The 27,208-nt window shown below is 37.1% G+C and overlaps 2 protein-coding genes and 2 pseudogenes across 5 annotated transcripts in view; all 4 read left to right on the top strand.

The window, feature by feature from the left end:
- Positions 1–27,208, top strand: part of LOC144636444 (putative skeletal organic matrix protein 5) — a 143,408-nt pseudogene that overhangs the window by 29,190 nt on the left and 87,010 nt on the right. The gene's annotated exons all lie outside the window — the stretch shown is intronic.
- On the top strand, positions 1,266–3,629 carry LOC144636420 (putative skeletal organic matrix protein 5; annotated as a pseudogene). Its single transcript, XR_013567507.1, has 4 exons — positions 1,266–1,570; positions 2,016–2,058; positions 2,437–2,572; positions 2,989–3,629. The product of XR_013567507.1 is annotated as a putative skeletal organic matrix protein 5 (transcript).
- Positions 11,235–27,208, top strand: part of LOC144636424 (putative skeletal organic matrix protein 5) — a 49,983-nt gene continuing 34,009 nt past the window's right edge. Inside the window, exons 1-4 of one of the 2 annotated variants that reach the window (XM_078495635.1) lie at positions 11,235–11,551; positions 11,978–12,020; positions 12,402–12,537; positions 14,242–14,797. In XM_078495635.1, the coding sequence (XP_078351761.1) occupies positions 11,254–11,551; positions 11,978–12,020; positions 12,402–12,537; positions 14,242–14,715 (951 nt within the window). In that variant the 5' untranslated portion in view covers positions 11,235–11,253 and the 3' untranslated portion in view covers positions 14,716–14,797. Of the gene's footprint in view, positions 11,552–11,977; positions 12,021–12,401; positions 12,538–14,241; positions 14,798–27,208 lie in introns of those variants that run through there. The other variant, XM_078495633.1, reaches the window with a different exon arrangement.
- Positions 19,132–21,324, top strand: LOC144636517 (putative skeletal organic matrix protein 5). The gene is made up of 2 exons (XM_078495744.1): positions 19,132–19,322; positions 20,713–21,324. The coding sequence occupies exons 1-2, from the start codon at positions 19,251–19,253 to the stop codon at positions 21,223–21,225; spliced, it is 585 nt and encodes a 194-aa protein (XP_078351870.1). The 5' UTR covers positions 19,132–19,250; the 3' UTR covers positions 21,226–21,324.

Genomic DNA, 27,208 nt, shown 5'->3' with positions numbered 1-27,208 from the left:
AATATTATATTTAAAATATAAGCTAATATACATCTAAAAATATATAAAATCTTTGTCTTTAAAAATGGTGGAAGGAATTGATGTGGAATTGAAATTAAAATGTTTAACTCCTGTGTAATCTTCCAATTTTGATTGAATTGATTTGCAAGTTGCGCCGACAATCGAGTAGTCGTTGGCTAACATGTTGTTCCACAGCACTGGGCCTCTGTATGTCATCGTTAGATCAAGACCTAATGTTGTTTTCAACATCCAAAATCCTCCTTAGTGGAAAATTAGTTAAACATCTCTTGCAAATCAAGTTTAAATTTTGGATCAGAAGAAACGTCGCTAATGTGTTCAATTCACTCCTCACTAAGACGAGCACGACTAGCTGAAAAGTCGTGCAAACTCTTTTTCGTAGTCCTTCATAAGCATTTCATTTGAAATGTCTACCAACTGCAATTGTGTGCGAGAAATTCTGGCCGTTAAATAATGATAAGAATCATGATAGCTTTGAGTTGTTATTTCGGCGTTTTTAAGCAATTTGTCGTAAAATACAATAGGCTTAAGATATTTTTGTTATTATATCTTTCATTTCCTATTTCATTTGAAGGAAAAAGTAATAATATACAAATATAGGCAAAGATAGCTTTTGCAATTTAAGGTGGATAAAAAACAGGAAACGCGACAAAATTGAGCCATGTTTTTCCAAGATGCTCCGTCCTTCGACGAAAGCTCCTTTAAAATCCAATGGGAATATCACCAGCCGATGAATTGTTATTTGAATAGCGAGTGCCAGTCTTCAGGCGAAATGGCGACGGTTTATCAACACAGGCGACGTTTTAAGTGGTAAACGTAGTCTTGAAAACATAGAGTCAGTAATTGCCTCTTATTGAACCTCTCTATACCGTTTATCGTGTGACACTTCTGCAAATGATCCGGAGAACAATTTTCTCGTACATTAATATTTCTATGTTAGGTAAGCTTTATACTTAAAATAACACACTAAGAGAGGATAATAAGGAAGATATATAATGCTGAGACGTGTATCTACATCTAATCATAACATCGCGTGAAGATATATTATTCCACTCAAGTATTAGTCGCTTGATTATTTGATGGATTGATTTAGTGGCAAATTCAGCTTTGCCGGAGTGTTTGCTTTGTTAATGCACTACAAATAATTACCAAATAAACAAAAATAATAAAATCACGACTCGTTAAAATTTTTGTTATAATGTTAAGTCTACAATAGTGAGCAATTCGTTGAGACATTGCTCAACAAGATGCACTCGTTTCTGAACTCGGTTTGGTTTATTCTGCAGCTATCCTGTGTTATTGTGATCGTAACTGCTGATGGAAACAACACTGCATGATTCCGTGTCGACTCCGGCTCCTGCCAAAAAGAGTGACAAAACAATTATCGTCAACGTGAATGAAAATTCAGGCAACACTGAGATCACCAACGTGAAAGATTCAGACAAGACTGAGAAAGCCATCAAATCTCTTGAAGCCACTTTGGAGAAAAACTTTCAGAAGCTTATTCGCGTAGTCAATGGCACATCTCGTGGAAAACTCAACGTTGAATCTGGTATAAAAACTTGCTAAACTGCTAAACTTTATTGCATTTTATCATGGACAAGTTTGTCCTTTACGTCGTGTAACGAAGCAACGTGTCTTGTGTCGTGTATAAGCTTATAGAATTGGGCCTCCTGTTTGATTTTATCTCTCTGTTTTGTTTCTCGCTTAACTAGCCTATATTGAATACTATCTTGGGCAGGCTCGTCCTTTGCGTCGTGTAACGAAGCGACGTGTCTTGCGTCGTGTAAAAGCTTATAGAATTGTGCCTCTTGTTTGATTTAATCTCTTTGTTTTGTTTCTCTCTTCACTTTATTGAATTTTATATTGGACAGGCTCGTCCTTTGCGTCGTGTAATGAAGCATCGTGTTTTGCGTCGTGTAAAAATGTGTTTCTTGTTTGATGTAGTATCTTTGTCTTGTTTCTCGCATAACTTTATTGCATTTTATCTTTTGCAGGTTCGCCTTTCGCGTCGTGTAAAGACATTTACGCGAACCATAAGTACGTTGTCAAGTTGCAACATATAAGTATCAAAGGCACCCAATGAGTAAAAAAGAAAAAAAAAAGAACTTGAAAATGATCAACAAAATAACCGTATAAATTGTGTGCTTTTTTTAGCAAGTTGTGCCAAAAAATCAAGAATTCAAATTTATAAACAATCCTTACCTTTGACCACCGCAGTTTGTTCGTTGTCATATTATTATAAGCATCCTTTTTACCAATAAAGTTCAATAAATTTCCTGTAGAAATAGACCTTTTGAGAAAGCTCTTAATATTAGTTTTTTTCTTGCACGAGTTACCATCTAGAAAGAAGATGGAAAAAGTATTATACAGATGTGGTTTACTTCTCATTTATTTATTTTTATGTTTTGTAATCAGGTCGCATGGGAACAAAGCTTACTTACTCCAAATAAACTCTGCGAAGGTCCCTGTTTTTTGTCACATGACAATTCATGGCCTTGGAGCATGCGGTGGTGGTGGATGGACGCTGGTCATGAAAATTGACGGCGCTAAGGTAAAACATGACACTCAATAATTTAAAACAATGTAATCTTAAACATTGTCAAACATTATGATGTATTCTTATGGCGTTTTGTTTAAGTTACCACTTTCGAAGTATTGGCGTTGTGTTTTTCTTTGGAGGTAGAAGGATTCGATCGAAATCTTTAGTTTCCCTTCAGAGACTAATCAAAACTAGTGCTTGTTACCTTGACTGTAAGTAAAGAAGCGTTAAGTCTTCCAAAACATGTTTTGTGACGAAATGTTTACTAAGATAAAATAAGGTTCTACAGTTTTTTAAAAGTGCTATGTAGTTTCTATGAAATCATCTCAAGATCTCAAACAATTAAAAAAATCCTTTTATTGGGATGGTGTAACTCTCCCGACATTAATTTGTATTACATATTGCGATTATTGTTTTTATTCTCCAAGGCAACCTTTCGTTACGATTCCCAACTCTGGAGCAACAAGATCGACTTTAATCTCCCAGGAGGAAAGACTGGTTTTGACCACCATGAAGCCAAGTTACCGACCTACTGGAACACACCCTTTTCCAAGATTTGTCTTGGAATGAAGATCGGCCAACAGATCAACTTCATTGCCCTCGACAAGCAGGCCAACTCTCTGTACTCACTGATCGCTGACGGACAATACCGCGTCACCTCACTGGGTCGTAACACGTGGAAGACGCTGATTGGTTCACAGGCCTCCCTGCAGACCAACTGTAACAAGGAAGGTTTCAATGCACTTACTGGTAATAAGGGCTTTTCTAAAGCAAGAATCGGTTTTCTAGGCAACCAAGAAAATGACTGCAGCAGCTCTGAGTCAAGAATCGGGTTTGGTACTGGAGGGTATCCTGATGACTCCAACACGTGTGGAAACGCAGCAAGTTCTCACTCACCAGATAATGGAGAGAAGAACATCAAAGCCATGGGATACATTTTGGTTCAGTGACAGTCTAAAGGAACTGAACATTTTCTGCTTTAATTTAAAGACTAACTTTAGATTTAAGACTGAATATACTGCACTGGAAGAGGCGTGCGATGTCTAAAATCGTTCAAGTCTTGTACTGATTAACATGCATATGTAGTTTAAAAAACAATTAAACTTGGTAATAGAACATGCAGACTAAATAGTGTCAAAGAAAAACAAATGCAAAACAATTTATTTCCTTTGTTATATTTCTCCCTTAGCTGTCCAGACCAAGTTTCATTCAGTGTTTTTCCTCTCTGGTTAAAAATAACCCCGCTTGTCTGAAACTGAACAGCAGCTAGAGCGTCTGGAAACTTCATTTGTTCGAAAGTTTTGACGCGAATCGATGACTTATCACTTCGAGTAAGCCAGTTTTCTCTTCCTGAGGCAAAGTCACGATTCTTACCAAATTATGTCGCAAACCTTATTCAAGCAATTACAATTAATGATTTTACCAGTTAACCATGTAATAAACAACATTTAGTTTCTTTTCTCAATACCAGGGCAAAAACAGTGGTCATACATGCAACTTATCATATAAGTTACCAGGGAGATTCAAGAGAGTTATTAATGTTTTTTTTTTGTTTTTTTGTATTTTAATATTTTTATTTCATATTCAATACTTCTGACAAATACACTCTAGAAAGTTACTAACTTACAAAAACAAACACTACGGATACAGGAAATCTGTTACAATGTTGGGATAAGGCTTAATTTTTTTTTTCTAAATTGCATGCAGTAAATAAATTGTGACCCTCCACGGGAAAACAGGGAAAAAGGTGAACGCACGGGCACGCCAAAATGACACGCTAAACAATAGGCAGTGTGCAAAATGACACGCCGGCTTCCAAGCAACGTGTCAGAAGGCACGCCTAATTAAACGTTTTCTTTTGTTGGTATCGCACGATAAAAACAAAGGCTCGTGTCTTATAGAACAATGAAGTTTGCCGAGCTCGGTACCGTGTAAAATGGTACGCTAGCGTGTCAAATAGCACACGATTAAGTGTGCAAAATGACACGCTAGCCGTGTCAAGAGAAGCGATCAACTTTGTTACGGTTTCTACATCTAGTAAAACAGTCACAAGCTTAGCCTGGCTGGCACAAAAGTTATACAGCAACAACCGCATATAAGCGGACTTTTGAAAAAAAAAATAGACATCCAATCCCATATTTTCGCCGCTTTACCCTTTTAATTTTGTATCGAACTCAAAGCTAGCGAAACATAATCTTTCTATCCTATATTTCGAAGTCTTCTGAAACGAAACTGTTCGTCTCAATTCACGAGTCATACTTTCAACAAAAATTTGGATAAGGTTGTTTTCTTGTCGACAGCCAATTAAACGTGAAAACTGTGAAACCCACATTCCGAGTTCTATTCCAAGTTTGTTTACCAACAAGCCGTGAGAAGTTACTACGTTTTAGCGAGAATTTAAACGGCAGTTGTTGTTGAACGAAAGTACTATCGAATTCGAAAGAAGCCAGCAAAATTGTTTCTTCTCGCTTGCCGCAAAGGCATGAACCGTAAACAAGTTGCCACTTCAAAGCGTCGGCCGTATTTTTGTATCTTCTTCCGCAAAGAAGCAAAAAGCGCTCCTTTGCCCTTTCAGAATGAACTAAAAAAGAAATAATTAGTTAATTTCAAAAGTCAATTTAAGTCACTCATGGGGTCGATATAAAGTTAGAAGAACAACGAAGAACAAAGTTCGTAAACACTATTGACGAGTTTGTTTCCGGCCCGGCAAAATGTCTGGGTTCCGATTTCGAAACAAGTGCAAACTTACATTCTACGCCGAAGACGAAGTGATTATTGTTGAATAATCTCCGAGACGAAGTCGAGGGGATTATTCAACAATAATCACTGAGCCTGAGGCAAATAATTGTTTTAGTATAATTTTTAGAGGTGATAATCAAGAACTTAAAAAAATAACGATAGCAAACAAGAAAACAGCAAACACAAGTGTTGGCTTGCATACGGTGTAAACCAGTTTAAATCATCGATTGCAATCAGAATGTATTTAGTTAAAGCAATAAAACGGAACAAAACAAACACAATGAGAAAGGTAGATGTCCGATACCTTTGTATGATTGTGGATGACTTCTAAGCGAATGTGCGAATCCTCTCTAAAATGAGTAGCTCCGGTGAGAAGAGAACTAAATAATGTTTGCTCAATCGATCTGACTGAGTTTCTCATTGATCGCCAAAACCGCCGTGTTTACGATCATTTCTAATGCCTTGAGAACCATCTCTTGAAAATATTTTCGGTCCAAAAGTCTTGGTAGCTAATTTGAAAAATTCCCAATGTTTAAAATATCCAGGACTTGGACTGGTTTCTTTCAAATCAAAGAAATTTTCATTCAGCAAAAGCGGCCATGTTTACTTCCCTGGATGTCAAAGGTGGCGTGGCTAAGTAACCAAGCCTTCAAAGCTATAATCACCTCGCGCGGGGTGAATATTTAACAATTATTCGCCGAAGGCGAAGTGATTATTCAACAATAATCACTGAGCCTGAGGCAAATAATTGTTTTAGTATAATTTTTAGAGGTGATCATCAAGGACTTTAAAAAAATTACGATAGCAAACAAGAAAACAGCAAACACAAGTGTTCGCTTGCATACGGGAAAACTCGCGAGGTCGACTTGTGGCAAGTCTAGCATACGGTGTAAACCAGTTTAAATCATCGATTGCAATCAGAATTAAAACGGAACAAAACAAACACAATGAGAAAGATAAATGTCCGTTACCTTTGTATGATTGTGAATGACTTCTAAGCGAATGTGCGAATCCTCTAAAAATGAGTAGCTCCGGTGAGAAGAGAACTAAAAAATGTTTGCTCAAACGATCTGACTGAGTTTCTCATCGATCGCCAAAACCGCCGTGTTTACGATCATTTCTAATGCCTTGAGAACCATCTCTTGAAAATATTTTCGGTCCAAAAGTCGTGGTAGTTAATTTGAAAAATTCCCAATGTTTAAAATATCCAGGACTTGGACTGGTTTCTTTCAAATCAAAGAAATTTTCATTCAGCAAAAGCGGCCATGTTAACTTCCCTGGATGTCAAAGGTGGCGTGGCTAAGTAACCAAGCCTTCAAAGCTATAATCACCTCGCGCGGGGGTGAATATAGCCTCATAAGCCGAGCTTCTCGACCAATCAGAATGCTTCAATTCTTATAATCACCTCTGAAATTATACTAAAGCCCCATAAGCCGAGCTTCTCGACCAATCAAAATGCTTCAATTCTTATAATCACCTCTGAAATTATACTAATAACATTATATAAACAGGCAGACATTGCTACAGCTATATAAAGCGAATGAGTCAATGAATAAGCTCATAAAGATTTTATTTTCATCCGACCGTACATACACACAAATTCTCCTTTGTTTTCTCCGTCACACTCGTTGAACGAATTTGTCCTATATTTATTTATTATTCCACTATTGTGCCATTTTATTATATAAGGGCAAAAGAACGCGCAAATATGCCACGTTATTACACTTTAGAACAGGGCAAAAATACGGACGGACAAACCAACGGAATACGGACTAAAAATTTGTTGAAAAATAGTGAAATAACATATAAATCCCTTATTCGATGGTTTAACATAACCGCGCGCATAAAATGTTAAACTATGGTCAACTATCCAATAGGGTGTATATATTAAATAGAATATGAGAAGAATAGAAGATGTTGGCTACTCTATCATCCTCGGAGACCCAGGGGCAGTTAGTGGGGGCGAAAGAAACGCGAAACTGCGGGCAAAAATAGCGCGAAACTGCGCGCAACAAAAATTGGCATATATAAAAAGTTGTATTGACTGAAAGTGCCCCTGGGGAAAGTGTCTTACCAGACCAGTTCAAAAACCTCTCTGAATACTGCCTCCCGATTGGGCAGAAAAATCTTTTGTATTCCCTTTGTATTATTCTGCCCAATCGGCGACCAGCCTGACTACAGTCCTTTTGGTGTGTTCCACACGAAATATGTACACAAAGCCAGTTCGCTCGCCATACCTGTCTTGCTTGTTCGCCAAGAATTTGCTCGGGAAGGAAAAGTTTCGGCTAGTGCCTCCCCTGGTGGAAAACGTCGAAAGTTTGACGGCCATGCACGCGGACAAACGGCAGATTCTTCATATTGTGGTCGATCGTCGATCGTTTGCGAGTTTTAAAAGTTTGTGTGCGATATGCTAGTTGCACTGCTGTAATGGATGTTTTCAGATTTTTTCTGGGAAGATCAATGACAGCTTTACGCGAAAATTTTCCAAACAAGAGTAATTTTTTTACGAACAAGCCCGGCAGATGAGCTACGCGTGCAAAGCGTGCAGCAGCGATTCCTAAGTTTTTTATAGGTGAGATAATAGAAGATCGATCGCAGCTTACATTTTGTAAAATTTTTCCGTCGATCGACCGATTAGCTACGCGCGCGTGTAATACGTGCAGCAACAATTGTAGCACTCAAATGACGGTCATATTTCCCGAAGACAAAATTTTCCCGACACTTCACATCCAAGTTGAGGAGGCACTAGCCGAAACTTTTCCTTCCCGAGCAAATTCTTGGCGAACAAGCAAGACAGGTACGGCGAGCGAACTGGCTTTGTGTACATATTTCGTGTGGAACACACCAAAAGGACTGTAGTCAGGCTGGTCGCCGATTGGGCAGAATAATACAAAGGGAATACAAAAGATTTTTCTGCCCAATCGGGAGGCAGTATTCAGAGAGGTTTTTGAACTGGTCTGGTAAGACACTTTCTCCAGGGGCACTTTCAGTCAATACAACTTTTTATATATGCTAATTTTTTTTGCGCGCAGTTTCGCGCTATTTTGGCCCGCAGTTTCGCGTTTCTTTCGCCCCCACTAACTGCCCCTGGGTCTCCGAGGATGCTACTCTATCAGAAGCTAAAAAATGCGCGAAGAAAACATTGCACGTAATTTAAACACGCGGAAATTAATACCATACACGTCAAAACAATAAACATTTTAATTGTTTGGAAATGCAATATCTACCCTTGATAATATCTTTCCGTCTTGTTTTCGTCTTGCACCCTTCCTCTGATTACTGTTTTCTTCAGCTTAAACCTCTTTAGTATAGTCACCAAAGTGTCCGTTTGCAGGCTTCTTGTACTTACATTGAACCGGAGACCTTCGAATATTTCCAATAGTTACTTAGTCTTTGACGACTAAGCGCTTATACCGGCAGAGCTCAAAATCGTCGAGGAACTTAATTACGAATTCTGAGACAAAGCTTCAACAGAAGACGTTCAGAATAGTAATAAAGTACTATAAAGCCGGAGGGAAACGAAGCGAAGCAAATCCTAAACTGTCTGTACGATCCATTTCCTAGTCATGATATTGTTTCATAGATAGTTAGATATACCTTTATGTATGCACGATAAATGAAATTTAAGTGCAGTGTTAATACATTAAAAAATTTCATTGAAAACCCAGGATTAAAATGTGTGTCCAAAAGCTAACTACGCCTGAAATCATATTCCTGAAAATATTCATCTAAAAATAAATAAAATCTTCGTCTTTAAAAATTGTGGAAGAATTGTTGTGAATTAAAATGTTTATATCCTGTCTTCCAATTTTGATGATTTGCAAGTTGCGCCGACATTCGAATAGTCGTTGGCTAACGTGTTGTTCCACAGCGATGGGCCTCTGTATGCCATCGATAGATCAAGACCTAACGTACGTTGTTTTCAACATCCAAAATCCTTCTTGGTGAAAAATGAATTATTTATCTTTTTCAAACCAAGTGTAAATTTTGGTTAAGGAGAAACGTCTTTGAGGTGTTCAATTAACTCTTCACTGAGACGAGCACGACTAGCTGAAAAGTCGTGCAAAATCTTTGTCGTATCCCTTCATAAACATTCCCTTTGAAATTTCCCCTAACTGCAATTATGTGCAAGGATTTTGACCGTTAAATAATCGATGATAAGAATCATGATAGCTTTGAGTTGTTATTTCTGCTTTTTTATGCAATTTGTCGTAAAATACAATAGGCTTAAGGTTTTTTTTGTTATTACATCTTTCATTTTTTTATTTCGTTTGAAGAAAGAAGTAATAATATACCAATATAGGCAAAGATAGTTTTTGCAATTAAAGGTGGATAAAAAACAAGAAACGTGACAAAATTTAGCCATGTTTTTCCAAGATGCTCCGTTCTTCGACAGAACTCCTTTAAAATTCCATGGGAATATTACCAGCCGATGAAGTGTTATTTGAATGGCGAGTGCCAGTCCTCAGTCGAAGTGGCGACGGTTTATTGACACAGGCGACGTTTAAGGTATCACGGAAGGAAAATTGGCGTTTTCGTTCCAAGCGAAATTGTGTGCAAACCATCAATGGTAACCCCAATAAAGTATATATTTTCTGAAAGTTTATTGAATAAAGATGGTAAGTTTGGATTTTGTTTTGATCATATAGACCATACTAAGCAACGTCAGCATTTTGTTTGCAAAAATGATGTTGCGCAACTTTAGGTTTATTTGAGAACACATTTACATGAGAACAAAAACGTTTATGTGGAATTTGATCTACATATATTGGTCTAAAAAACGGTGTCTCAGATTTTTCTTTTCTTGCTCCATTAATTTTTTATGAATTTTTAAACTTTAAAATGGCGTTTTTAGGGCTTCTTTAAGATTAAAAATTCATAAAAAATTAATGGAGCAAGAAAAGGAAAATCTGAGACACCGTTTTTAGAGCAATATATGTAGATCAAATTCCACATAAAAGTTTAGGCTCTCATTTAAATGTGTTCTCAAATAAACCCAAAGTTGCACAACATCATAATTGTAAACAAAATGCTGACGTTGCTTATTATGGGCTATATGATGCAAACAAAATCTCTCATTAGAAACTTCATTCAATAAGCTTTCAGAAAATATATACTTTATTAGGGTTACCATTGGTGGTTTGCACACAATTTGACTTAGAACGAAAACGCCAATTTTCCTTCCGTGATACCTTAAGTGGTACGGGTAAACGTAGTCTTGAAAACGTAGAGTCAGTAATTGCCTTTTATTGAATCTCTCTATACCGTTTAGCGTGTGACACTTCTGCAAATGATCTGGAGAACAATTCTCTCGTGCATTAATATTTCTATGATAACCACCCTGGGTTTGGTAGTAAGTTTTTATACTTGAAAATAACTGACACACCAAGTGAGAAATAATAAGGAAAATATATAATACTGAGACGTGTATCTATATCTAACCATAACATCGCGTGAAGATGTATTATTCCACTCAAGGATTAATCGATTGATTTATTGATGAATTGACTTAGTGGCAAATTCAGCTTTGCCGGAGTGTTAGCTTTGTTAATGCACTACAAATAAAATATCAAATAAACAAGAAGATAAAATCACGACTCGTTAAGATTATTGTTATAATAAACTTTTCCCGCAGAAAGTTTGATAGTCAATTTTGTCACTTTAAAATAACACACTAAGAGAGGCTAATAAGGAAGATATTTAATGCTGAGACGTGTATCTATATCTAACCATAACATCGCGTGAAGATATATTATTCCACTCAAGGATTAATCGATTGATTTATTGATGGATTAACTTAGTGGCAAATTCAGCTTTGCCGGAGTGTTTGCTTTGTTAATGGACTGCAAATAAATACCAAATAAACACAAAGATAAAATCACGACTCGTTAAAGTTTTTCTTTTAATGTTAAGTCTCCAATAGCGGGTACTTCGTAAAGACATTACTCAACAAGATGCGCTCGTCTCTGAAAGTTCGGTTCATTCTGCAGCTATCCTGTGTTTTCGCGATCGTAACTGCTGATGGCAACAACACTGCACCCGTGTTGACTCCGGCTCCTTCGAAAAAGAGCGAAAAAGCAATTATCGTGAACGCGAATGGAAATTCAGGCAGCATCGAGATCGCCAATGTGAAAGATTCACACAACACCGAGAAAGCCATCAAATCTCTTGAAGCAACTTTGGAGAAAAACTTTCAAAAGCTTATTCGCGTAGTCAATGGCACATCTCGTGGAAAACCCAACGTTCAATCTGGTATAAAATTGTGTCATTTGCTTGATTCTTTTGTCTTGTTTCTTGCTAAACTTTATTGCATTTTATCATGGAGGTTTGTCCTTTGCGTCGTGTAACGAAGCGACGTGTCTTGCGTCGTGTAAAATTGTGCCTCTTGTTTGATTAAGATCTTTGTTTTGATTCTCGCCCAACGTTATTGCATTTAATCGTGGACAAGTTTGTCCTTTGCGTCATGTAACGAAGCAACGTGTCTTCCGTCGTGTAAATGCTTATAGAATTGTGCCTGTTCTTTGATTTAATCTCTCTGTTTTGTTTCTCCCTTAACTAGCCTTGATTGAATTTAATCTTAGGCAGGCCCCCTTTGCGTCGTGTAAAAATGTGTTTCTTGTTTAATTTAGTACCTGTGTCTCGTTTCTCGTTTAACTTAATTTATTTTATCTTTTGCAGGTTCGTCCTTCGCATCGTGTAAAGACATTTACGCGAACCATAAGTACGTTGTCAGGTTGCAACATATAAGTATCAAAAGCACCCAATGAGTAAAAAAGAAAAAAGGAACTTAAAAATGATAGACGAAATAACCGTACAACTTTTGTGCTTTTTGAGCAAGTTGTGAAAAAAAAATCTAAATTTCTAATGAACAATCCTTACCTTTGACCACCGCAGTTTGTTCGTTGTCCTATTTTTAAAGCATCTTTTTTAACCACTAAAGTTCGATAAATTTCTTGCAGAAAAAGACCTTTTGAAAAAGCTCTAAATATTAGTTTTCCTAGTTTTTCTTGAACGGTTTTACCATCTAGAAAGGTGTTAGAAAAGGTATTATACTGAGATGTGATTTGCTTCTCATTAATTTTTTCTTATGTTCTGTAATCAGGTCGCAGGGGAATAGAGCTTACTTGCTCCAAATAAACGCTGGGAAGGTCCCTGTTTTCTGTCACATGACAATTCATGGCCTTGGAGCATGCGGTGGTGGTGGATGGACGCTGGTCATGAAAATTGACGGCGCTAAGGTAAAACATGATACTCTCTAATCTAAAACAATGTAGTAAAAATATTGTCAAACATTATGACGTATTCTTGTGGTGTTATGTTTAAGGTGGCCCGCGGGTATTTCGAATTTTAAGCACGTAAACATAGGCCGATTTCTATGATATTTGGCAATCGAAATAAGAAATGTCCAAATTTTATCAAGCTTTTAATTTTAGAGCAAACAAAATAAAAATTCGCGAGAAATAAGCACTTTATGAAAAACCGATTTTTCGAAAAAATGCGATTATTTTTAAAACGAGAAGACAGATTTTTTTCTAATTATTGTCAATAAATTCAAGTTATCCTAGGTTTCGTGTGAGCAAGTTTCAACTAAATCGGCTGGGTAGAAACTGCTCTACAGTTGACTGTTGAATTTTCGCACCAAAATATTGTTGTTGGGTATTTTCGCCAGCTATTGCAACAACGCTGAATTAATGCTAAGATCAGTTCTTTTATTTGAAAGCTCAATACCACCTATACCACCTTCAAACCTGCCGCATTCCCAAGTGTATTTTGCTCTCAAAGACATTCATTGCACAAAGAAATGCACAAATACAAGCAAAGCTGGATTTTCATTAGAATTACAAAATACTCTTGGGGATGCGGCAGGTATGAATAATTTACTTAAGTTGAGGGGTTTCCAAAGCGCTTTAAACTTAAAGACGATGGGTGGCTATCTTGACGAGCCCAATTCGACGAGTTTCATCGAGACTTCACACTCGAAACTAGATACGAGCGTTTGTTTATATGTTGGATTTTTACATACTAAAAAATAAAAGAAAAAAATCGGTAGATTTTTTTTTAATTGGAAAAGATTGAATATTTCTTAGTTTACAATTTACGAACCGTAAACAACTTATACTTCATTGGTTTATAACTTTTGCAGAGAGTTTCCGATCGTTTCAGATTTTTCAGCAGTGTGTTAGGTGGTATTGAGCTTTCAAATAAAAGAACAAATCTTAGCATTAATTCAGCGTTGTTGCAATAGCTGGCGAAAATACCCAACAACGATATTTCGATGCGAAAATTCAACAGTCAACTGTAGAGCAGTTTCTACCCAGCCGATTTAGGTGGAACTTGCTCACACGAAACCTAGGATAAATTGAACTTATTGACAATAATTAGAAAAAAATCTATCTTCGCGTTTTGAAAATAATCGCATTTTTTCGAAAAATCGTTTTTTCATTAAATGTTTATTTCTCGCGAATGTTTATTTTGTTTGTTCTAAAATTAAAAGCTTGATAAAATTTGGACATTTCTTATTTCGATTGCCAAATATCATAGAAATCGGCCTATGTTTACGTGCTTAAAATTCGACTTAAAAAAGAGCACCTTCGCACCCAGAAATACCCGCGGGCCACCTTAAGTGACAACTTTCGGAGTATTGGCGCTGTGTTTTTTGGAGGCAGAAATATTCGATCGAAACCTTTAGTTCTTCTTCAGAGAATAAACAAAACTAGTGCTTGCTACCGTGACTGTAACTTAATAAGCGTAAAGTCTTCCAAAATAATTTTAGTGACAAAATGTTTACTATTAGGTAAAATAAGGTTCTACAATTTTTTAAAGGTGCTGCGTAGTGTCTATGAAATAACCTGAAGATGTCAAACAATTTTAGAAAAGCCTTTCGTTGGGATGGTGCAACTCTCAGTTTGTATTAAATATTGCGAATTTTTTTCTCTCGATAGGCAACCTTTCGTTACGATTCCCAACTCTGGAGCAACAAGATTGACTTCAATCTTGCAGGAGGAAAGACTGGCTTTGACCATCATGAGACCAAGTTACTGACCTACTGGAACACACCCTTCTCCAAGATTTGTCTTGGTATGAAGATCGGTCAACAGATCAACTTCGTTGTCCTCGACAAGCAGGCCAACTCTCTGTACTCACTGATCGCTGATGGGCAATACCGCCCCACCTCACTGGGTCGTAACACATGGAAGACTCTGATTGGCTCACTGGCCCATTTGCAGACCAACTGTAACAAGGAAGGGTTCAATGCTGAAAGCAGCGCAAAATATTCCAAAGCACGAATCGGTATCCTTGGTAACAACGAAAACGACTGCAACACCTGTGATTCCAGAATCGGGTTTGGTACGCAAAACTTTAACACGTGTGGAGACAGAAACACCAAAGCCATGGGATATATCTTGGTTCAGTGAGAAGAAAACCGAGAACGTTATAATTAGAAGCCGTTAGAAGATATGTTGTTAGAAAAGTAAGAAACCGCAAACATAGAATGAAACTGACTGATTAATCTAGTTGTTTCTCGGCATGTGCTGAAAAAGATTTAAGAGTGAGTTGTCAAGTATATAACAAATAAACATTGGTGTTGAGAATTCGCAAGTGTTTGACTAATATTTGGTTGTTATACATGCATACGCCACACGTAAGTTCCAGCCCGCCAGAAGGCCTCCCAGGGGTAGGGGAGGTGGGGGTGATACATATTCTCTTCATACCTTAACAAAATTGCATATATCTTCCATGTTCGCCATTGAGAAATTTACTGGTTCCCTAAAGTTTGTTCCACGAAAAGTTCACAAAATAATCGTATAACTTTTCTTGTCCCCATTAAAAGAATTACACATGTTCCCTTTTGCCCAAACCCCTGGGCCTCTCAGTAATGGAGTATCGTACATTTTTAGGGCTAAGTAATTACGGATCCAAAGCGCGTTTCCAATAGCTGTGTCCCAGTTTAATTTCAAATGAGTTGAACGCTTTGTTACTCTTACCTTGCTATCAAAGGTTATGTTTCAATATTGTGTTTTCATTCCTCCAGTCCTCTAGAAACAAACGTTTTAGAACATATTACCTTATTGTTACTTATTTTCGCGGGAACTTAATTTCGCGAAAATGGAACGGGCATATTTCGCGGCACTTAATTTTCGCGATTTGACCAAAAATCCCTAATTAGCATAAAAAATACAATAGAAAACGTTTGAAATAAATTTTCGCGGGTCTTTAATTTCGCGATTTTTTGAAGATCGCGAAAATCGCGAAAATAAAGTCCCGCGAAAATAAGTAACAATAAGGTATTACTTGCAAGACTCAATGAATGATCTCCTCGCCCACCCAACTTGTGGTAACGAGAGACTGGGCCACACTCCGGAAGTTTCGTGCCCTTCTATTATCGAAAAATTGCACGGCCTTTTTAGGTGATTCAAGAGACAGAGCTAACGCCACTTTCAGTCTCAGTCCCTTTCAGGTCAACAGTCTCTTCTTTAAAAGTCTCAAAGTCCAACCTAAGCATCTTTTAAGACTTTTTTTTACAGAGGCCATTTATCCCAGGCGCTCTCCATGATACGCACGATTTTTCAGTCTGACATAGATGACGCATTATGTCTTGGACTATCATTGAAGGAAGCGTATTTTGCGTGCGCGCTTGTCACCAGGACCTCGTGCCCGCATCACGGTCTTATAATTTCCACCTATAGACATTCTCTATTTTCCAAGTGCCCATAATACACTTTGTTTGCCCCCCAAATTTTGCATAAACTATTGTTTTCAAATTCTCTTGGGAGGACTGCATATTTCCAAAACAATAGTTTATGCAAAATTTGGCGGGCAAACAAAGTGAATTATGGGCAATTGGAAAATAGAGAATTAGACAGTGGGAGCGAGCATTTCATTTCGAGTAAAGTCGATTTTTTTAGTGGCAGATTTTAATAAAAAAGAGAGTAAAAAAAGAAAGCAAATAAGCCAAGTTTGATATCTAAAGAGACTTGGGGGTATAAAACAAAAGAAATGATTTATTCATCACTCAAAATTGATTGTTGTATATTCCTAAGCAAGGAAGCCAAGTCGGAATTTTAATATATCGAAATTGTCCTATAAATAATGCCTAAACTATTATGGGAATGGTAACCCTCCTATTATTGTCAACTTTGCCTTACCTTTTAAAAATTTAACCATTTTTCCGGCCCAAATTTGCTGGGTTGGGTTCTGTACTATAACGAAACACATATAAAATTCATAACGACTGAGGTTAATACATCCCCTTCTGTCGAGACGTATGTAAACCTAAACTCGAAATGCTACATTTAAATGAAAACGAAACCTAGAATATTTCTCGATATAAGACACATAACTAAGACATTGAGATTCCACTCAATGATTTATAATGACTATGGACTAGTGGAGCTATATGTTAATTAATGCACTACAAACAAATATCATAAACAGGAATACATGTATTGCTACAGCTAAATAAAGTGAATGAATGAATTAATGAATGAATGAGCTCGTGAAGATTTTATTTAATTCCACCGTTTTTACGTACATAAAAAGTTTTCTTTTTGCCATAAGCTTCCTTGAAAACCTACCTACTAGGGCAGAGACGTATTCTGATTTCTAAATAAAACACCGTAGTCATAAAAAACGTCGAAGAAAAAATACAAATGCCAAATGAACAATTGGCTTTCTTTTGAAAAATTTTCAAATCACATTATAAAGAAAATGCGAGTAAATGTTTACGAAGCCTGATCATCACAGTGTCTCATAAGTTCTTACGAAGCATTTTCGGCGCTAATTATGCAGCGCTAAACATCTTAGAGAAACTGACGAATCCACGGAATAAGCAGCAACAGCAGACGTTCAGAATCCTCGGTGGTAAAGAAAACAACTTGAAGCCGAAGAGAAAGAAGCGAAGCAAATCCTTAACTGCCTGTACGATCCCTTTCTGGGTCATGATATTGTTCTTTAGATCAAGGCCTAACGTTGTTTTTGTCATCCAAAATCCTTCCTCGTGGAAAATTATCCCCGTTGGTTGAAACCAACGGTAAATTTCGGATCAAAAGAAACGTCGCTAAGTTGTTCAATTCACTCTTCACTGAGACGAGCACGACTAGCCGAAACGTCGTGCAAATTCTATGTCGCAGTCCTTCATAAACGTTTCCTTTGGAATTTCTAGCAAACTGCAATCATGTACCGGGATTTTTGGCCGTAAATAATGGTAGAAATGATAACTTTGGGTTATTTTTGCAGTTTTAGCAATTTCTAGTATATAAATAGGCTTTAGGTATTTATGTTATTATATTTCTAATATCAAATTGAAGGGAGAAGTAATAATATACCAAAAAAGCGAGGATGGCTACTGCATATTGAGATGGATAAAAAACGAGAAACGTGACACAATTGAGTCTTGTTTCTTTCAAGATTATCCGACCTTCGACAAAGCTCCTTTAATATCTCATGGGAATATCACCAGCCGATGAATTGTTATTTGAATAGCGTGTGCCAGTCCTCAGGGAAAGTGGCGACGGTTTATTGACACAGACGACGTTTTAAGTGGTAAACGTATTCTTGAAAACGTAGAGTCAGTAATTACCTTGCAACTCATGCAGATAGTCTGAAGGACAATATTCCGTTAAATTGACATTTTTTATATATTTTAAAACCACTTCTCCCGCCGAACGTTTGGTAGTCAGTTTTTTTTTAACACACTAAGAGAGGATAAGATATATAATGCTGAGACGTGTATCTATATCTAACCATAACATTGCGTGAAGAAATATCATTCCACTCAAGTATTAATCGATTGTTTGATTGATTTATTGATGGATTGATTAAGTGGCAAATTCAGCTTTGCCGGAGTGTTTGCTTTGTTAATGCACTACAAATAAATACCAAATAAACAAGGAGATAAAATCACGACTCGTTAAAATTTTTGTTATAATGCTAAGTCTCCAATAGTGAGCAATTCGTTAAGACGTTACTCAACAAGATGCACTCGTTTTTGAACTCGGTTCGGTTCATTCTGCAGCTATCCTGTGTGATCGCGATCGTAACTGCAGATGGAAACAACACTGCACCCGTGTCGACTCCGGCTCTTGCCAAAAAGAGTGACAAAACAATTATCGTCAACGTGAATGAAAATTCAGGCAACACTGAGATCACCAACGTGAAAGATTCAGACAAGACCGAGAAAGCCATCAAATCTCTTGAAGCCACTTTGGAGAAAAACTTTCAGAAGCTTGTTCGCTTAGTCAATGGCACATCTCGTGGAAAACTCAACGTTGAATCTGGTATAAAATTGAGTCACTTTTTGATGTTCTTTCTTTTGTTTCTTGCTAAACTTTATTGCATTTTATCATGGACAGTTTGTCCTTTGCGTCGTGTAACGAAGTTACGTGTCTGGCGTCGTGTAAAAGCTTCTAGAATTCTGCCTCCTGTTTGATTTAATCTCTCTGTTTTGTTTCTCGCTTAACTTATTGAATTTTATCTTGGGCAGGCTCGTCTTTTGACGGTCGCATAACGAAACACCATGTCTTGCGCCGTGTAAAAATGTGTCTCTTGTTTGATTTAGAATCTTTGTCTTGGTTCGTGCTCAACTTTATTGCATTTTATCTTTTGCAGGTTCGTCCTTCGCGTCGTGTAAAGACATTTACGCGAATCATAAGTACGTTGACAAGTTACAACATATAAGTATCAAAGGCACCCAATGAGGAAAAAAAGTTTGAAATGACTTTTTATCTTCTATGCTTTATTTTAGCAAGTTTTGGCAAAAAATATAGTTTTTAAATTCATGAACATTCCTCTCCTTTTAACGCCGTAGTTTGGTCGTTGTCATATGAAGAAAGTATTACACAGGAGTGGTTTACTTCTCATTTATTTCTTCTTATGTTTTGTTATCAGGTCGCAGGGGAATAGAGCTTACTTACTTCAAATAAACGCTGGGAAGGTCCCTGTTTTTTGTCACATGACAATTCATGGCCTTGGAGCATGCGGTGGTGGTGGATGGACGCTGGTCATGAAAATTGACGGCGCTAAGGTAAACATGGCACTCTATAATCTAAAATTATGTAATCTAAAACATTGTCACACGTTGTGACGTATTCTTGTGGCGTTATGTGTAAGTGACAACTTTCGGAGTATTGGCGCTGTGTTTTTCTTTGGAGGCAGAAGGATTCGATCGCAACCTTTAGTTCTCCTTCAGAAAACTAGTGCTTGTTACCTTGACTGTAACATAAAGGGACTGTGTCACGTATATAAGTTAAATTTAGGCATGGGACTCTCTCCTCCGCAGAGGCTTCTTAGAGACGTTTTAGCTGGGGAGACTCCGATGTACATAGTGCTTGCAGGCGCAATAAAACGGCGAGAGCGGCCACGGGCGTCTCTACCAGATACCACACCCAATATGGCCATATCTGCAATCGGCTCTGAGGTTGCGCGATGTACAACAAGCAGAATCGACAAGAATGCATTCAGATGCCGGCGTGGGAATGTGGAAAATTTTGTTATCCGCACATAGATTGTATGTATTATTTAGACTGTTTTGTTGTGTGGCGAACGAGAAATTCAACAGCAATGGATTCGATTAGGAAACTTCTGGCATCTGAAACTCTTAAAAACGGATTAATTAATTCCCGAAAGAAAACAGAACAAGTCGGTTTGTTTTGAAGAATGTTAAATTTAGATACGAGTGTATAAACAGATTCTCAGGTGGGCGATCGAGAGCGAAGTTTCAATTCTTTGCCGTACGAACTAATTAAACCAATCAAAGCACAAGCCTTAATTTCCGTTTCGTTAGTCGTAAATAGATGATAAAACCTGTGTAGGAACCATGCACTCATCTCTCCCATATTTTTTCTGTACGAAAGTATACTTGTGGTTGTTGTTGTGCTTGTTATTGTGTTACTCAATCAAACGAGACAATAAACTGGTAAACGCTTAAAGCGAAATGCAACATGTAGGAATTCAAGTCCAAAATCAGGAACTAACCAAGAGATATCTCCTTGAGAGGGAAGCCAAGCTCTTTGAAGTCTTCCCCCATTCTTTGACACTTGACCTCCATAGAACAACTATAATTAGTCTATAAATTAAAACGCCCGGGAAACAGATTTGGTTGTAATGAGGCTCTGGTTTTGTCATTAAGATACATAGAAGTAATTTCTCTGCAAACATTAAGTTTCATAGCCAATATTTGGCAAAACGTAATAAAACAAACTTAACTTAGCCGTGACACAGGTAATCCTCCAAAACAATTTTTGTCACAAAATGTTTACTAAGGTAAAATAAGGTTCTACAGTTTTTAAAGGTGCTGTGTAGTGTCTATGAAATCATCGCAAGATCTCAAACAATTTAAGAAAAGCCTTTTGTTGGGATGGTGCAACTCTCAGTTTGTATTAAATATTGCGATTATTGTTTTTTTTTCTCGATAGTCAACCTTTCGTTACGATTCTCAACTCTGGAGCAACAAGATTGACTTCAATCTTGCAGGAGGAAAAACTGGGTTTGACCATCATGAGACCAAGTTACCGACCTACTGGAACACACCCTTTTCCAAGATTTGTCTTGGTATGAAGATCGGCCATCAGATGAACTTCGTTGTCCTCGACAAGCAGGCCAACTCTCTGTACTCACTGATCGCTGATGGGCAATACCGCGCCACCTCACTGGGTCGTAACACGTGGAAGACGCTGATTGGCTCACAGGCCTCCTTGCAGGTATACTGCAACAAGGAAGGGTTCAATGCTGTGTCTATTTCACATTCTAAAGCAAGAATAGGCTTCCTTGGCAACAACCAAAATGAGTGCAAAAGCTGTGATTCCAGAATCGGCTTTGGTACAGGAGGGCACCCTGATGGCTCAAACACGTGTGGGAACGCGGCCACCGCCAGTCCTGATAATGGAGACAAAAGCATCAAAGGCATGGGATACATCTTTGTCCAGTGACCTTGGAACTTTACTAGTAATTTTAGAATGATATCGACTGATACATTTTAGTAGTATCTCAGTATGTAAGTTAAGAAACAGAGGTCAATTAGAATGTAAGTCAAATAAACATTGGTGTTGGCACAGGACGAAATAACGGATTTAATTGCTTTTAAAGGTAGATTAAAGTTGTACATTTGAAGTATTTAAACCACATTTAATTTCATTAGGAAAGACTTTAAATGTACCTTTAATGAACTTTTATTTATGAAATAAAGGTATACTAATGAACCATTTCATACAAATTGCATTTTAAGATAAAAGCTAACTCAAAGAATCATTTCATAGGCTTTAAAAGGCTCTCATAAATGGCCAATAAAGATACAATTAGTTTACCTTTAACTTTTTGGAAAGGTCTCCAAAAACCATCTTTAGTTTACCTTTAATTCTCATTAAAATGTACAACAAAAGCTTCACAGTCATCTTTAATGTGTGTTTAATTCTCATTAATGTCCAACAAAAGTTTCACATCCATCTTTTAATTGTGTTTTATTCTCATTAATGTCCAACAAAAGTTTCATAGTCATCTTTAATGTGTGTTTTATTCCCATTAAAGTCCAACAAAAGTTTCACAATCACCTTTAATTAGCCTTGCTTCACCTTTTGATGCATTCTAAATGATACAAATTGCTAAAAAAAGGGTGGGGCCGGGGGGGGGGGGGGGGCACCAGAAGCATGCTGTGGACAAACATATACAGTGAAACCAATATTTTTTTTTATTTGTTTATTTCTTTATTTTGTCTTACTTCCCTACATAAATTACAAATAGTCACATAAAGTGTTTTAAACAGTCGTTTATAAATACGTACAATAAAAATGAATACAGTAAAATTTTTTGCTGTCAGATGAGACTGGCTAATTTTTTTTATTAAATTAAATAGCGGATTTATTTGATTAAGCGCCCAACCTCAAATTAGCGCCCACCTTGAATAAGAACCCACTCCCAAGGTCTGAAAATTTAATAAGCGGCCAGGGCGCTTAATCGAATTAATACAGTATTTTATGTAAAGTCTGTGTCCGGGCCATGAGGCCCATACAGCCAGAGCTTATCCCGGTTTCCGTAGCATTAAGCGACTAGGAGTATTGCTACTCCCCCCTGGATGGGATGCTAGTCCATCGCAGGGTTACCCCCCAGCAGTAAATTCGCCGGTACCCATTTATACACCGGGTGGAGAGAGGCACTGTGAGAGCAAAGTGTCTTGCCAAAGAACACAACGCAGCGCCCCACCCAGGCTGTTCGACTCGGTGTCGAGCGCGCTAACCATTAGGCCACCGCACCTCCCACATAGTAGTTATAAATATTTTTTGAATGTTTTGGGACAAGTCTCAAATAAATTATTCAATCACTGGATCTGCGAAGCCAGCTGTGAAGCATTCAGGCCTGATTCCATTAGTGGAAGCAGGCCTGTGTTTACACACCCTTATATATAGTGCACAGAAGCAATATACTCTTAAACTATTGGTGGTTAGAATGATGGGGTAGTCAAATTCTAAATACCGGTAGATGCAGAACCCTTCCTTAGTACCACCAAAAACTGATTGTTTACTTATTTTTTCTTAATTTTTTAGTTTGTTGATCCTGGTTCAAATAAGCAACATAACAACAACAATTTGGCAAGGTCACTGAGCAAACTATCTAATCCATTGATTGTTTTATGTACATTTTGTAAAATGCAATGTGCATGGCACAGTTTATGATATAAAACAAACATAATGACATCACTTCATAATATAACAATAAATTAAGTGTGGTTTTCCTAATCACCCTGTGAAACAGCACTAAATGATGGACACAATGAAACACAAAATTCAATGTTTCAATTGTTGATTCACAATAGTCAACAAAATAATGGAATCAGTGTCTTATGATGATGCCTTACTTCTATTTCATGAAATCTGAGTTGAATTACTCTATCCATGTGTTCAGTACTGAGGCCAACAGTTCTGGCACAGCATACTCACAGAAAAAGTTGCAATTACTGGTATGTTTCTAGGCACAATGCCTCAAAAATTAAAATTTCTGCAGCCCTTCCCTTTTCATGATTGGCACCTCATTTTCAGTCAGCTTTTAAGAGCAGCTCTTTGTCTTGTTAGTTCCTAAAAAAACAATAATATAAGATATTACTTACATTAGCAGTTGTAAAGGTCTCAAAGAAGCTGCAGTAAATATCTGTTCAAAAGCATAAAGATCTCACACTCATAATACAAATGTAGTTGAAACTCCAAATCCCCTTATGAATACAATGTAGTCACTCGCAATAGTACAGAAGCTTAAAAAGCTCTGAGAATAAATTCACCACTTGCAAACTGACAAATCTCATGCTCATAATGGTCAAAAATTCAAACCCTATCTCGGGCCAACACAATTGCCTATATAACATAAACATGTAGGACAGAACCTCCCCTCCTCAGGGAAAATTCACATTGACTGATGTAGGTTATATTTCACTCTACTTTGAGTAAATGTCACCTGAAATTATTTTTTATGTGCCTCAAAAGCATAAAGATCTTGCATTCATAACTGTTAAAAATCCAAACCTTAATTATCTTGGGCCAACACAATTGCCTACATGTATATAACATAAACATGTACATGTAGGAGAAAACCTTTCTCAGTCTCATCAGGAAAATTCACATTGACTGACATATTATATTTTACTCTACTTTGAATTTTTAATTTATGTGCCTCAGGTTTACTCTTAGAAGCAATCAGTGATCTTTATGAATGCGGTCACTCACAATAGTACAGAAGCATAAAGATCTGACAATAAAGTCGCCACTCGCAACTGTACAAAAGCATAAAGATCTTACATTCATAACTGTTAAAAATCAAAAATCCTTTCTTAGGGCAACACAATTGCCTATATAACATACATGTAAAAATGTAGGAAAGAACCTTTCTCAGTCTCATCAGGAAAATTCACATTGACTGACATATTATATTTTATACTACTTTGAGAAAATGTCATCTAATTTTTATTTTATTTTATGTGCCTCAGGTTTACTCTTAGAAGCAATCAATGATCTGTATGAATGCGGTCACTCGCAATGTAGTACAGAAGCATTAAGATCTGACAATAAAGTCGCCACTCGCAACTGTACACAAGCATTAAGATTTCACATTCATAACTGATAAAAATTCAAATCCTATCTTGGGCCAACACAATTGCCTATATAACATAAGCATGTAAGAGGGAACCTCTCTCAGTCTCATCAGGAAAATTCACATTGACTGACATTATATTTTACTCTACTTTGAGAAAATGTCACCTAAATTTTTATTTTATGTGTCTCTGAGGTTTACTCTTAGAAGCAATCAATGATCTCTATGAATGCAGTCACTCACAATAGAACATAAGCATTAAGATATGACAAAAAAGTTGCCACTCGCAACTGTACAAAAGCCTAAAGATCTCACAATCTTGACTGTTAAAAATCCAGACCCTATCTCAGGCCAACACAATTGCCTATTTTAAATTAGCATTAACATGTAGGAGAGAACCTTTCTCAGTCTCATCAGGAAAATTCACATTGACTGACATAAATTATTTTATTTTACTCTACTTGGAATAAATGTCACCTAAATTGTTTATTTTGTGCCTCAGGTTTACTCTTAGAAGCAAATCAATCATATGTATGAATGTGGTCACTCGCAATAGTACAGAAGCATAAAGATCTGACAATAAAGTTATCACTGGTAACTGTACAAAAGCATAAAAATCTCACATTCACAACTGTTAATATTATCCAAACCCTATCTTGGGCCAACACAATGTATACATGTATAACATAAACATGTAGAAGAGAAAATTCACTTTTCAAAAAAAAAAATGTCACCTGAGTTTACAGTTAATATATTTTTGAAGCACAGTAGGGGTAATTATGCAGGGTTAATGATTCAAGCTGAGAAATAATTACAGCCTTTCAAATCAATATTTTTCAAAAAATGACAAATAAACTACTTATCAACTCAAATTAAAAATATAGCACGATTTCTGTCAAGCCGTACCGCCGTTAGCAAATACGTCTGCGTTCGCAGGCTATACCGCCGTTGAGAATGTCATAATTATCAATAAATAATTAATTTATGCATAATTTTAAATGCGCGCCAAAACACATTACCGTTACTTCGAATAATAACGAATTTTTCTTTGAACCACTGGGTCATTTCTTAGGAAATATTAAGCATATACTATAAATGTATAAGCTAATGTGAGTTTTTAAAGTAGAATTCTCTTACTTACTCTTGAAGCGACGATAACTGCAATTTCCTCAGCGGAGTTCGAGAACGACGAAACGGTCCGCCGACCAGCGCGGACTTTGGTATTTTCCCTGATTTTCCTTGTGATCCTGCAGACGGCGCTCTACCCGTTGGAGTACTTCAGGTTGTGTCTTGGTGCTGCCTTCATTTTCTTCCTGTAGCTGTTCGATCTTTGCTACGAGGGTGCTACTGCTCTCGATATAAGCTTAATCTCAGCTTAGCTGATTTAAGCTTATATTGTCGTCCGAAAACTTGGCTCTAATATGTTTATGCCGCTGATCTTGCTCCGCCGCCATACTACAACCGTGAAAACTGTACAATATTAAACGCTTGACGTCGGACAGAATCGAACAGTACGACCTGACAAAATAGAACTGAACAAAATTGTCTCACAAGACACGGTACGAACGGTGAAATGGCGCGCCATTTTTCGTGCACACAATAGACCCGAGGCCCCCAACTGTCTCAACCTCCTTCAGCCTGCCGCTGATCGTTGTTACCAAGGCTCAAGATTCTCAAAATAGCATTTCGCCGGTGTTTACTATTGAAAATTGAGCCTGGATTTTAAAGCGAATCGATCTGTTGATAATTTCTTCCATTAATTTTGAAATTAAAGTCGTCTTTTGCATTTATGTTTCAATAAAGCTCAGAAAGACCGTTTACTGACTAATGCATGGTGTTTTTTGGTGAGATCACTTTTCAGACTATACCATATTATACGTACGGCGACTTGTCATTACTGAGTTTGACATGACATATAAAACTTCATTAAAGGTTAATTTTTGTCAGTTGCAACTTATGAGACTTTAATTTCGCATTTTAAGCCAACTAAAGATCATGACTCACGTTTAGTAACTTTAATATTCTCGATTAAAGTTTACAAAAGAAAAATTACAACTATAATGTTCCTTTACGATAAAATTAAAGGTACCAAAGTTCAAGTGGTAATTTATGGTGAAATTAAAGATTGCTGAAAGGAGGCTTAAAGACCTGTGTTTTTAAAGATTAACTAAAGGTCAATTAAACGTATATTAAAGGTCAAATGTACCTTGCAAAACTTTAATCTAACAACTCAAGACAACAAAAGATCAGGCGATGCTTTTATTTAACTTTAATTTTGTCCAAAAGGCACCAAAAGTTGAGCATTCGTCCTGTGTGGGAATACACATGTATCCGACTAATATTTTGGTTCCACACAGGAAAGCACTGCACATACGGATGAGCTCAAACCCTAGACCCTTGCAATTTGTTTTCACCCTGAAGACGAAGAGTTTAATAGTCTAAGAGATGAAGCAGCGAAGGCCTCTCAAATTATCACGCTAAGTTCTCGTTAGTAGTAGGAAAGTTTTCCTTTGTTTTCTTCGTGAAAATTTAACAATACACCTCCTTTCCTTTGAAATAGATGACCATATGCCCTTGCACCCAAAACCCCTGGAAGGTCCCTTAATTAGTAGCCGTGTGATGCAGTCAGTTCGGGGCTTAATAGTGGCTGTCTGCTAATATACTGTAAAATTCCGGTTATAAGCCCTGGGCTTATACAATTTCGTTAGGGATTTGTGTAAGCTTATAAGCGGAAGGGCATATCATCGACGTTTTCTTTCCATTTGTTTCCGCCTGGTTGAAGCTAAACAACCCTTATGAGCGTTTTCGTAGTCCTCCTCCAGATTCTTAGAGGATAACAAT

The sequence above is a fragment of the Oculina patagonica genome, chromosome 13 (assembly GCF_052425735.1).
Source record: "Oculina patagonica isolate OP01 chromosome 13, crgOcupat, whole genome shotgun sequence".
Classification (NCBI taxonomy): domain Eukaryota; kingdom Metazoa; phylum Cnidaria; class Anthozoa; order Scleractinia; family Oculinidae; genus Oculina; species Oculina patagonica.
This window is presented reverse-complemented; position numbering and strand designations above follow the sequence as displayed.

What these genes read in the sequence shown, in the direction of transcription:
- LOC144636517 (XM_078495744.1), top strand. Translation starts at nt 19,251, where the DNA reads ATGACAATTCATGGCCTTGGAGCATGCGGTGGTGGTGGATGGACGCTG. An exon ending in TGAAAATTGACGGCGCTAAG is followed by an intron (nt 19,323 to 20,712) that starts GTAAACATGGCA and finishes TTTTCTCGATAG; the next exon opens with TCAACCTTTCGTTACGATTC.